The sequence below is a fragment of the Ambystoma mexicanum genome, chromosome 3q, assembly GCF_040938575.1.
Source record: "Ambystoma mexicanum isolate Mex_15411 chromosome 3q, UKY_AmexF1_1, whole genome shotgun sequence".
Lineage (NCBI taxonomy): Eukaryota > Metazoa > Chordata > Amphibia > Caudata > Ambystomatidae > Ambystoma > Ambystoma mexicanum.
The window spans coordinates 734208175-734221093 of record NC_090926.1 but is presented as its reverse complement, the minus strand read 5'-3'; the positions used below and the strand labels follow the sequence as shown (position 1 = coordinate 734221093).

Below are 12919 nucleotides of genomic sequence, written 5' to 3'. Positions count from 1 at the left end.
CAAGCCTGTTACAGCCTGATACAACCTGGGCCTCTTTGCAGGGTTACCTTCAGCAGGGTTTCTCTCCGTCTTTACTTCTTGATTTGTTGCTGTAGTCTTTCCCTCTTGAAACTTTTAGTAACCTCTATTCAATCCTGCTCATGTGCACAGTGGATTTTACACTCATCTATAAAGTGCTTTTGAGGTAGCTATATGTATAGTTGGCGCCTGCCGCAATCTACTTCCTACTAAGCATAGCAAGCTCCACGATTTCTTTGCTTCTTGCGGTTTCTTGTGTATGTACACGTTTAAACTGACTTAATGTCTTCATCGTGCATCTGGCATAAGCTTCTTCATCTTGAAATCAACTGTTTCACCATAGGCCCACAATGTCACTTATCCATGGCATTTTGTCCTTTTGTCAACATTCTTAGGTCCTTATATACTTTATATGTGCGTCCGTCCGATTTCTCATGACGTCATCAGTCATCTTCTTTTAGTATCTTCTTGGTTTCTTTGGGTATTCCATTCTGACAACCGCTCCTTTGTCATGTCTGTGGATATGGATTTCTCAGGGGGTACCTTACTGTCCAAGTTTGGTTAGCTGTTGGTACTTCAAAAGGTGCTGTTCTTCCGATAGGCACTGGGCAGAGCCCCACTGCGGCTCTCTGCTGGTTTACCTGTTCTTCATACGTCACATATTTTGGTGTGAACGTTCCTAGCACTTCAAAGGGGGTGGCTGGAGTGCAGATGATGTCTGGCACTTCCTCTTCACTCCCCGCTCTGGGCGATTCATCGACCATTCTTAATTCTTTCCTCGCATTCGCTTTTCTGTTATCCTCTGGATCTGGAATATACAATGTAGAGTAAAGGAAGTCTTCTTTTCTCGGGGGCTGTGTGGAGGAGGACAAATAAACAATAGCTTATATAGAAATCCACAAAAAGCAGCTTCCCACATTCACATGCTCAAGGTCAAACAAGTTCACAACTATCACCAAGCCGAAAATGTCATCATTTGTATGGACAAAAAGCTTTAGGTTCACATATAACTTTAAGAGTTATAGAATGAAGTGGTTCTACAGACCTATGGAAAGATTTTTCTCACTCTCCTACTAACCTCACTAAAATGTTGTGATGTTTAGAAACTATCAAGTCAGTGTTGGGTGGCATCACCCTAGTCAAACAGAGCCAATGGCACTACCACTTCTAGGTGTTTTTAATGTTTATATGTTGTGCTTGTGTTTATGTTTTGTTTATATTGATTAAAATATGTGAACCTAAAGCTTTTTGTCCATACAAATGATGACATTTTCGGCTTGGTGATAGTTGTGAACTTGTTTGACCTTGTGCATGTGAAGGTGGGAAGCTGCTTTTTGTGGATTTCTATATAAACTATCCTCTGGATCTGGACATCTAGGTCTGCGGAAATGTTCCTTTGGGGTCCATATCTTTATCACTCCCTTTAAACGTCCTGCTGTTCTTACGTGCTCGTCTTTGTCCCAAGTCATTAGTTGACATTCTCCACTTGGATTACAAAAGATACATTTTCCCACATACTTTCTATGTTTCTTTGGATACCGAAACTTTGTTTCTTCTGGTGCATAAATGCTGGCCTTGACAAAATCTCTTATTTCTTCATCAGTCAGGTCTTTGGGCTTACCTCCTGACTCGACGTCAATCACGATTTGCATCCCTATGGCCCTTTTTGCAGTTTTCTGGCACTGAGAGATTATTATCTTGATAACACAGAATATAAGCAATATCATCACCATCAGGGCTCCTAGGATCTTGAATGTGTCTGCTATCCATTTTGGAACCCATGAAAACAGTTATCCAAACCAACTGTCGTCACCAACTTCTTCGGCTTCATCTATCATCTGATTCTGTAGTTTTGTCAGCATACCTGTGGCCTCTGTTAAGGTCCCATTTTCGTTGCCGTGAGATGGTGTAATGTGGAACATGATTCTCCAATTTTTGCACAAACACCTCCATCCACAGCTGTGATCATGTCTAGGAAATATCTGTTCTGGAGAGTCATTAGTCAGACCACTCTTAACTCTTCCTTGATTGCATTGAATCCCTTGGTGGTTGTGTTGATGGTCTGTAGTAATTCCCATCTGGTTATCTGCAACCATTTAGTATTTGCTCCAATCTGAACTCTTGGCATCAGGATTGTCGTGAACACCGATGAGGTCAAGCTGACAGCCTGTGTTCGTGCAGGATTGCATGAAAGGCTTCTTCTGATTTGGCAGAGAAGTATTCTCTCTCTTCATTCGGTTCATCAGTTCCATAGATCTCTTCTTCCTCATGTGAGCATTTCAATCATTTTACGGCTGTCAGGATATCTATTTCTAAGGTTTCTGTCTGTTGTAACTCAGCAAATAAGTGTGATGGTCCCTGGTCACAGACCAGCCATGAGCTTCTCTGTTGAAAGTCCACACTGCTGTATTTTACAGGTTCCAGTTTCTATTGTAGATGTGTACAGCAAGACGACCCACCAGCCATCCTTATCCACACCAGCTCAAGCCCACCTAGCACTCTTAGGACACTCACTCCATCCGTTGCAGCCAACATTCCCTTGAGCTGTCACTCATTCACATGCACCAACATTATGCCCGCATTTATGGATGGCCAGCGGGACAAGGCAGAGATTCAAACCCAAGTCGCAAGCGTGTCTCTTCTCCTCAATACAAGTCACAAGTGTGTCTCTTCTCCTCATACAAGTCGCAAGTATGTCTCTTCTTCTAAATACAAGTCACAAGCATGTCTCTTCTCCCGTGTCACAAGCGTGTCTCTTCTCCTCAATACAAGTCGCAAGCGTGTCTTTTCTCCTCAATACAAGTCACCAGCATGTCTCTTCTGCTCAATACCAATTTAGCAATATCTGCAGCAAAAGCCTGTCCACATTGGTTCTCTCACATTTAGCAGATAGATCTTAGCACAGGGGACACTCGTTTTACTCTGGCCCTTTTATCCAGTATCTCGTCTGGGCCTCTTCTCCAGTGGCACGCCACTCTGCTCGAAGCGCTACTCAAAGTGCTACTAGTTTTTAACCATGATTGTTTGTCTTCATTATCATTATTCTGTACTCCTCTCGCAACTAAGTAAGCCTACTGTAACAGCACCACTTGGCCTAAGGACCATTTTATAAATGTAAATAAATAAACGTGGGCTATAGTCCATCATTATTTGAGGGTTCAGGGCCTTGGACCATTGCCGTCTATGGCAAGGGACTCAAGTAACACCATTGACAAATCTGGTCCTGTGTAGATATGAGAGGTTGTGCTTCACCTTAAAGCTAGAGCACCTTGGTCCCTCAGGCCTTGGTCTCTCAGGCGGACTGTACCACCCATCTTGACCTTTCACATATATGTGATGTTTTTCGTGAGTCATTAGAAAGAGGACTAGAGTCGCCTGCATCCCGGCATTAAGTGACGGTGGGCTATCAAAACTATCACTGCGTCCAGCAACACAAACACAGTGAGATAATGTGTGCAGACAAACTTTCTCATTAGGGTGTTGCCCTCACCACACTTTTGGAACTCAGCCAGAAGCATATTTTCTCCTCTTCACCCAACATTTCCTTCACGATGGTTCGAAAAAAGCAGAGTCACACAGTCAGGAGACTCATCACCCAGGTCTCTCCCAATAGTTCATCCAGGTGAATACAAGTGTACCTTTACTCAGTAGTATAATTAGCAATTAATATTGCCCGTCAGATCAACTAAGACGCTTTATATTACTTCTGCGTATAAACCATCTTCCAGTACTGGCAATTAAGGGACAGGAGATAGGACTCGAAAAATCTGAGAGATATTGTAGAATCTGTAACGTGCAAAATGAACTTGAAACGGCTCGCCATGTACTGACTCTATGTCTGGGGATGGAAAAGAGTCGTGTTAAACATTTGGGAGGTTTTGTCCACGACCTAGATTTTGTAGAACAGACTGACTTTTGGATACAATGTATTAACACTTTAAACTCCAAACTCCATATGGCATTATTCCGGGTATGGTCTGAAGCATCTATTTGTTTTCAACTGAATGGCAGAGGGTCTGAGGGATTGAATAAGTAGTATGAAATATGCTCTTATCCCATTTGTATACTGATGTCTGCTTATTTTGAAGGTGTGATATCACTGGATGTAATGCTATTGGTGAATGTATGAAGTGGTTTTATTACCTGCAGAACGATTATATAAAATGAAGTACCCCATGACAAGGAATCAACCTTAAAAAAGAAATATTCAGAGAGAGAGAGAGAGAGCACGTAAGAAATTATCTATTATATATATATATATATATATATATATATATATATAAATGTACTTTGTCACTTGCTCTTGGTTTGATCTGGGAAGGAGGTAATTGAAATATAGATACTGTATCACACTTGGTGTATCGGCATGTGTGCACGAATATATTAGCACTTATCTTGTGTGTACTGTACTGCATTAAGTCGAGCATGTATGGCCCGCTTTGAATGCTACCCAACCCCTGTTGCATGCACTTGCAATCGTCTTCATCAGAAGACTTGACGATTTGCGCCCATTGCCATGTGAGTCAACTGCCCACTATAGCTTCCCACATTTCCAGGTTTCAGTAGCAGCATAATGTACTCTTACCATATTGCTTTCCCATTCCGTCGTCTCTCGGGATATCTCCTATTGTCCCAACCCCCATTGCCAACTTCCTGAACTCTGTACTTCCAATAGGATAATTATAGCATTTAGTCAAGGTTAAGAATGGTGGACTTACTTCAGGCATATCATTTTCATTCACCAGTCCCTGGCCCACTCACTAAGTGCCCGAATGCATATAAAGCAATTATAATGGCACTATGTTAGGTTCCTTATCATGATGGATCTATGTATATATATCATATTTATTTTGGTACATGCCATAAAGAAATTGCAAACATACAAACATGCACAAGTAAAAATTAAATACGCACCACAATATAAGAAAAAATGCATAGAGTAATTTAAGCGTTATATTCTGCCGTCCCCTCTCCATTTTCATGTACACCCTCAATTCTTCAAAATCAATAATCACTAGAAAATTTGCTAATTTTGCAAAAGTTTGTAATGAATTAATGCAAATTAATTTTAAAGAAAAAGAAAAATCAATATACAAGTCAAGTTCCCGGTCTTTACAGTCCGCATCCTCGTGGCTGCCCACAAGCGGTGGGCATCATAGGGGCACATTGCAGTCTTACCATTTCATACCAATGATTGGTTTATAAGGGAAACGAGCATGGATGCTTTCTTACCGTGTCACACAGGTGCAGAGCTGTCATCAGTAGCAAAGCCCCAGTGCTGGGCCTGTATATGGGCCAATACACTCCATCCAGGATCTTGGATCTTAAAAACCTGAGAATGTACAGAGAGAGAGCTGGCGTTCAGTACTGTCTGGATCTTCACCTGCACCTCTGCAAAATGTACACTCTGGCAGCTTCTCCGGCTCTATGCCTATCTCTCTCTCCCTATTATTTCCTCCATGTTTGTACACATAGGGGGTCATTACGATCCTGGCGTTAAGGGTTTAACGGCGCCGTAAAAGGTGTTGGCGCCGTTAAACCCTTAACGCCTGATTACGAGGTCCCTTTGCGGGACCCGACCTTAACGACTGGTCTAGACCAGCCGTTAAAGTAGGGACCCGCAAAGGGACCTTGGTGCTAAGTACGGTACCGCAATTTGCGGTACCGTACTTAGCGCCTTCCCCAGTCCCATTGAGCCCTATGGGGGGAAAATGGGAATGGGGAAGGGCCATGGTTTAATGGGGAATTACCGCCCCGCCAACCTTGGAATGGGGTGGTAATTCCCCATTGAACCATGGTGGACCAGTTACAACACCGGCACCAACCATGGTGCTAATAGCGCCATGGTTTAGCGCCGGTGTTGTAATGAGGGCCATATCATGAGTGGGGATATCCCTACGGGAGCCAACTTTCTTCTGTACCGGGCGCGTGGGGGTGCAAACCTTAGACGCCACCATTAGGTGGCTATGTCATCACCAGATGTGACAAGGTGTGTGAAAAAGTGCATTGGTGGGTGGAGTCTGGGTGACCCTCCACGGCGCAAAGCCTGGATAGACCCAACACGTACATGGGTAGGTGGCGGTCAATTAGCTGGTTCGTCCACCTTGAATTTATTGACGGAATCTCTGCTGATGAATTAACTCCCAATGATTTATAATATGGACTTGCAACATTTCTTCTTACTCTCCTAAGCTGTCTGTGTCAATTACTGGGTTGTTCGCTCAACATAGGGGGGCGCCTGCGCAAAGTGCTTCACTGTGCGCTTAGTTGGCATGAATTGGATTTTGAATTAACAGTCTTGGTTTGTTCGGGTTCGCTGTCTACCCTCTTTCGCTTGCTTAGAAATGAAATGTAAGAGTTGATGCTTGTACCTTAAAAATGCATTTGTGAGTTTCAAATGTCATGATAGGAGGAGTAGTCTGTAAATATTTCATGTATAATTGTACCCCTAGGCTTTTCCTATGTTCGCATTGCACTGGCTGTGCACCAACATACCAATGAAAGATTTCATACAAAGAAAATGCACGAGAGGGAGAGAGAATTAGGCACCAGTTGTAGACAAAAGAAATCATGGCACTGAAACACACCACAGCGTCACCTCGGCTTTTCAGCTATTTGAGAGGCTTCTGTTGAAGAAAGCTTAATCTCAGTGGCAAAGTAGAACACACATGTTCTCGGGTCATTTTCTCTGCATTTTATCTGTAAACGACAGTGCTGCTGTCCTGCAATGTAAACATCACACCACCAGATATTTTAAACCCTCCCGTGCCAAGAGAAACAAGTATGTGTTGTGCCTACTCTTTTGGGACCATCAGCAAGTTTCACAATCTACTAACGCTGCTGTAGGAGAGTTGGCTGCCATTTTGGTGCCGGGCTTTCTTTCTGGGTGGGACCTGGATGATATGCTATGGGCATATCTCCTTTGGTCACAGGGTGCTAAAGAACACATTTGTTGGCCTTGGTCTTGCTCGTGGGAGGGGCTCTTCAGCCCTCATAAGAACTTTTCCGGTCTGGAAACAAAGCTTACCCGGCACCATTGTTTCTGGACCGGCAAAGTACAAGTCTGCGGGCGGGTGCCGTTCCGCCCTCTAGGTCTGTCCTGGCGGGCGGAATGGCACCTGCCCGCACACTTTCACGGAAGCACCAGTACCATTATTAACGGTGCAGGTGCTTCCGTGGTCCCCATTCCCATTGAGTCCTATGGGAATGGGGATTAAAAATTACTGCAGCCTGACTTACCGGACCACCAGGGCTGTAATGCCCCAGTGTTTCCGGGAAGTCAGGCGGCGGTAAATCATTACGAGTCCGGCAGTTACTGCCGGACCCATAATGAGGGCCTTCTACTTCTGTTAATAAGTGTTGAAACACTTGCAGTTTCACCGTAGGTTGCAGAGAGGACTCCAGACGTGGACCTGTCGAGCTCTGTGTCTAGAAAGACACTGCACCTCACTAATGATGGCCCAAAGGCAGAAACATGTGTCTGAGGTCGCTTCCGGTAGGCTTGTTTATAGAATGGCCTGGCTTTTCGGTGTGGATGGGACCAGGCTGATAGGCAACAATTGTTGTACGACTGGTATCTCAAGAGATCTAAACTGTGATTTAAGACCTTTGTGAGAGGGCAACAGTCCTTTGAGTATATTGAGCCTTGTTTTGTCGTAGCACGGTGGCTCTGATAGGAGTGACTAATGCCACAGGATGGTTGGTACTCACCTTTTAGTGTCTACTACTGTAGCAAGACCCTCAGTTGCGCCAGCCTCGGATTGGGTGGTGGGCACGTGTATGTAGCTTTTGGTGCACCAGAGTCTTCGCGTGGCTAGCAGCCTGGCTAGCATCTCTTGCTCACCTATTGGGCAGTTTCATAAAATGTATGCTGCGTCATAGTGTGCTACAGTTTTCAGGGACACTTTCTGCATCCTTTGCATTGACAGCGACTCTACTGCACGCTTTTTAGTGTTTCTTTTCAAATTGGTGTTCCACATGGGTTTGTAAGGACATGTCTGATGAGCAGATACCTACGGGTGGCGGTGTAAGACTTTGCAATGCTTGGCACATGTCATGTAATGTAATATGGCATTTGTAAAGCGCCTTTTCCCATTGATATGGCCTCAAAGAGCTGTAGGTGAACACCCTTGGAGGCATGAAGTCCGAGGTATGAGAGATAGATCAGAGGAATTTAGAATGCATGTGTGCATTTTAGCCAGTACTAAGGTAGCTAGGGATGGCTAAGTCCCTGCTAGCGACCCATGTAGAGCCAGCTTGTGGATGGGTGCTGTGACGGCTGTCAGGAGAGCATGCGAGTCAAGGCAACTCCTTAGTGTTCTTACATCACTCTCCTCTCCCATGGCAGTCCTTCCTAGCCTCCAATTCCACCTCTCCCTTTTCTCACACCATCTGTTTTCTCCAAATTTAATCCTGTTGGTAGATCACAGCATGTTGGATGCTGCTTTCCTGATCATTTTTTTCAATTCACCACCTGTGCAGACCTGCCTACATTTGAAATACAAAACCCAGAGATCCCACAGCCATACAAGACTCTGCCAACTTGCCTAGCCACTTGTTGTTAAAAAAAAAAGCCACACAGAACTGTGTGTTGCCAGACATGCACGGATTTCCTCGTTATACCGTTTCTCCGCCCACACCTCCATTTGATTGGCCACTAGCAGTCGGTTTGTAGCCAATCAAATGGTGGTGTTGGCAGAGTTGCTGGCACTACCAGAAATCCCGAAGGCTCCAAGATCATCAAGGAGACCCAGAGAGGAGCCTGGAAACCGGGGGTTTACGGGCTAAACTCAGAGACTAGGTAGGTCTGCACGGTATCGCACCAAACGCTTGTAAATAAAAAGCTAAATGCGCTTTTAGTGCGCATTCAGCTCATTAACAAAACACATAACCCATAATGCCAAACAAGGGGAATGCCGTGGCGGATGTTTCCCCGCTCCCCTAATTCAGCATTATGGGTTGCACGGGTTGCCGGTGTGACTCCCACATACATCAGATGTAAAGTAAGGGACATAAAGGCACATTCAGAAAAGCTTGAGTTACAAAATGCGAACAAGTCGGCTCTGCTATCTTGTAACTCAAGCTTTTCCAATATGGTCTTTTAACGTCGATCCGGTCCGCGCCGGTCTAGTCTCCTACTCACAACCACCTCTACTTCATGCACCACTCCCCTCCTGCTCTCTTGCATGACTTCAGTTCCCGGGGGCGGCACCTGCTGAATCTCAGCACTGCACTGATTCCATCCCCATGATATGATATGCCATTTATAACGCGCCTATGCACAAGTCTATCGCCCTTTGTCATTTGCTGGCAACCAGTTAGTGCCCTGTTGAGGCTGTAATGAAGCTCCCCCAGCCCCTCTATGCCCTTCCACTCCAGCCTCCTACTTGCCCCCAACTCATTACTCCTCACCCTCCAATCTGTTTGCTTCCCTCCCCACCCTGGCGAGGCCACACTGATGCTGTCACTATACTGAACCCTTATCAGTGGCGCATGCCAATGCTGAAGCCGTCACCACGCATACTGTTAGGACCAGAATGAAGGAGAGGAACACAGTGGAATTATTAACTACTTACCAGTAATCTTCAGCAGTCCTAACCTGTCTCTGACCTGGCGGGCAGAGCGGCACCCAGGAGCACAGCAAGTCGGATGCAGCGGCACCGTTGTAAGCGGTGCCGGTGCATCCGAGGTCCCCAATCCCATTGAACCCTATGGGGCTCAAATGGGAATGTACCGGTTCCGGCACGCGCGAAAGGGCAATTACCGGGTCCGGCGGGGCCGGAATACCCCAGTAATTGCCCATTTGCGGCTTTTCGGAGTTCTGCTTGCCCAGTGGCAGAACTTTGACCTCTTGTGGCCTCCTAATGTTTGCAAAGGTTGCAGCCCAGATGAGCTTAACCTTGCTGGCACATCTCCAAAAAAACGATTTATGTGCTATGGGGGCAGGCAGACACGTTATTGGTGGGGCTGTGGTGAACAAAATACTAATTTCTGAAAATATGCACTGATATACAAGTGTTTACAATTGGTTTAACTGTTTACCCCATCACTACATACATTACTGATGTTTCAATTTGTCAGAAAAGTCACTGCTGATGAACATACATTGGGGGAACAGTTTTGCCCAAGATCACAAAGCACTCCAGTGCCATCCCATGACTTCTGCATACCTATCAATTGGTAACTGAAAACGTACAATGCAGACTGATGCTAATAAGATGAAGTGCTTGTCTGTCAAATATGTAGAAGCACTCAACTAAGGAACTGTCACCTCTCTTGGGGCAAATAACTGTATCTACGCTATTAAACACTATTACAGAAAGGCTAATAAAAGGGAACTCTGCCTGTTTTTAATTCTAATACAATTGTCCTCAATGTGGTGGGTCACAGCACATTTCATCCTTTTAGTGAGGTGTGCTTATATATGCAAAATATGCATATTTTTGGAGCACGGCCATGGGAGTGTGGGCAAATCATAAGTGACCCTCGAGCCCACTGTGAAAGGTTGCCATCTATGGTCCTCAACCCCCTTCCACAGCTAGGCTGAGTGTGACACATCTTTGGTCATTATGGGACTGCTCTATTAGTTCAATGTGGATAGCGGCTCAGGTAATTGAGGCACTCAGTCCAGGATGTGGGGGGAGACGAGACGATTTGGAAACATATTTATAGAGCTAGTGCTGTGTGTCTGTTTTCCAAAATAGACTGATTTCATACTGTTCGTACTGGGATGAGGAAGAGTAGGACTCTTAGTAAAGATTACTGGGAAGTAAGCGGGGTATTAGTGTGCCTAATTAGTTCATTAATTAGTCTTTGATTATGTGCTAAACCGGAGACTAGTCTCTAAGCACGCGACCGGGTTTTCTCTGCGTTGTCTTGCTTCCAATACAAACACGTCGTTCTGAGCTACCCCTCCCGCCAGCCCTCCTACCTTTGTGCACCTATTATTGTTTGGGATTCCAACCTTAGGCTAAAGCGCATTTATTTTGAAAAAAGGCAAATACAAGGTTTAAATGGTCTGTTAGCCACGGCGCATGCTGAGACCCAGAAAAGGTAAAGTACTGATAATCCCGGATAACTCGGCACAGTGCACTTACCTGTTTTTAACGTATCTCATAAAGTCCGGATGAACCATCAGAAATCTTTTCAAGTCAAATTTCTCGCCAAAATCGACTCTGGGTCGAAGTCTGTGGTGAAAAAAACGTAGCTGAAAGTTTGTTTTCCGTATGATGCATTAGGTTATATCATTACTAGCAGCAATGAATCTACAACAACTAGTCAAAGGAGCAACCCACTCGGGTGGGCAAACACGATGCAATCTTCGCCAATACAAAACTCATTACCACAGCACACCCAATTCAAATACCCTGGAGCGACCACCCCATCATTCCCTTCATAATCACACTGACCACTCCAATAACCAAGCAACAAGACAAACCACCAATCACCATAAAAAGAAATTGGAAAACCATCAAAAACTCCAACCTAACTGAACTTCTGGAACTCAGCAAACCGCAAGTAATGACTAAGGAAGAAGCCGACCTGGATAAAAAAGTACCCCTACTCTACAACTAGATCACAACTACAAACAACAAAATCACCAAAGAAAAACCCTTCACCCCTTCACGCAAAAGAGCAACAGCAAAATGGTTCACCCCACTACCCAGCACCATGAAAAGAAAAAACGACAACTGGAACTAGAATAGAGAATCAAAAACGACAGTGGAAATAAATTGAAATTTCAACAACATATCCGCTCATACAAAAAGGAAACGCAAAAAGCAAAAAGGAAATACTACGACAACTGAATCTTCAAAGCACTAAACACCCAAAAAGAACTCTTCAAAATCATAAATCTAATAAAAAATCCACCTGGCTGCAACAACACACCGATACCATTGATGAAACTATGCAATGACCTAGCAGACCACTTCAAAAACATAATCACTACCATACAACAAAACAGACCAATAGATCATTCTAAGGAACCCACCCACCCGTACGAGGAACAACCGAATAAACTATGAAGTTTGCCGGAAATATCAGTGGAGATTGTCGTCAAACTGGTAAATCAAAGCAACAAAACAGGTTCTCCTGAGGATCCCTGCCCCCGGACATATACAAATCCATCCTCAAACAAGGAACTCCCATGGAATACCACAGGAATGTCCTCAACCTTTTGCCACAATCCTTCAAATCATTGTACATCAGGCCGCTACTAAAAGATACAGCAGGTAATGTAGAGGACCTCTCCAATTACAGACCCATTTCCAACACCCCATATCCTGCTAAACTTCTCAAAATGTACATATACAAAACAACCCAAGAATTCATAGAAGAGCACTGCCTACTAGACTAGGCACAAGTTGATTTCAGACCAATGAGAGGAACGGAATCAGCACTCCTCCCAATATGGGATGGCCTAAAAGCAAATGCAGACTCTGACAACAGTACCGCCTTGAAACTCCTAGACCTCTCTGCGGCATTCGACACAGTTAACCACAACATCCTCATCACAAGATTGGAATGATTGGGAATAAAAGACAGTGCCCTACAGTGTATCAAGTCTTTCCTAATGAACAGAACAGAGACCATATGAATGAAACCTTTCAAATCCAACCCAAAAGAATCCACATGCGGAGTACCACAAGGGTCATCGTTCTCCCCATTATTATTCAAAATCTACCTATCTCAACTAATCAAGATCATCAAAAGACACAGCCTCACTTGCTACAACTGCACAGACGATACACAAATAGTCATCAAAATAGAGGACACCCAAGAGGAAAACACAACACTCGAGAACTGCCTTCATGAGGTATTGAACTGGATGAACTCTAACTACCTCAAACTCAACCCAGGCAAAACAGAAATAATGATCATCACAAAAAACGGAGGAGAC

The 12919-nt window shown here is 44.4% G+C and overlaps 1 protein-coding gene across 2 annotated transcripts in view; it reads right to left on the bottom strand.

The window, feature by feature from the left end:
- Positions 1-12919, bottom strand: part of LOC138582917 (alpha-N-acetylgalactosaminide alpha-2,6-sialyltransferase 1-like) — a 354669-nt gene that overhangs the window by 59861 nt on the left and 281889 nt on the right. The window contains exons 7-8 of one of the 2 annotated variants that reach the window (XM_069654670.1): positions 11115-11204; positions 5251-5350 (exon numbers count right to left, since the gene is read on the bottom strand). In XM_069654670.1, coding sequence (XP_069510771.1) covers positions 5251-5350; positions 11115-11204 — 190 coding nt within the window. The remainder of the gene's footprint in view (positions 1-5250; positions 5351-11114; positions 11205-12919) is intronic. The other variant, XM_069654671.1, reaches the window with a different exon arrangement.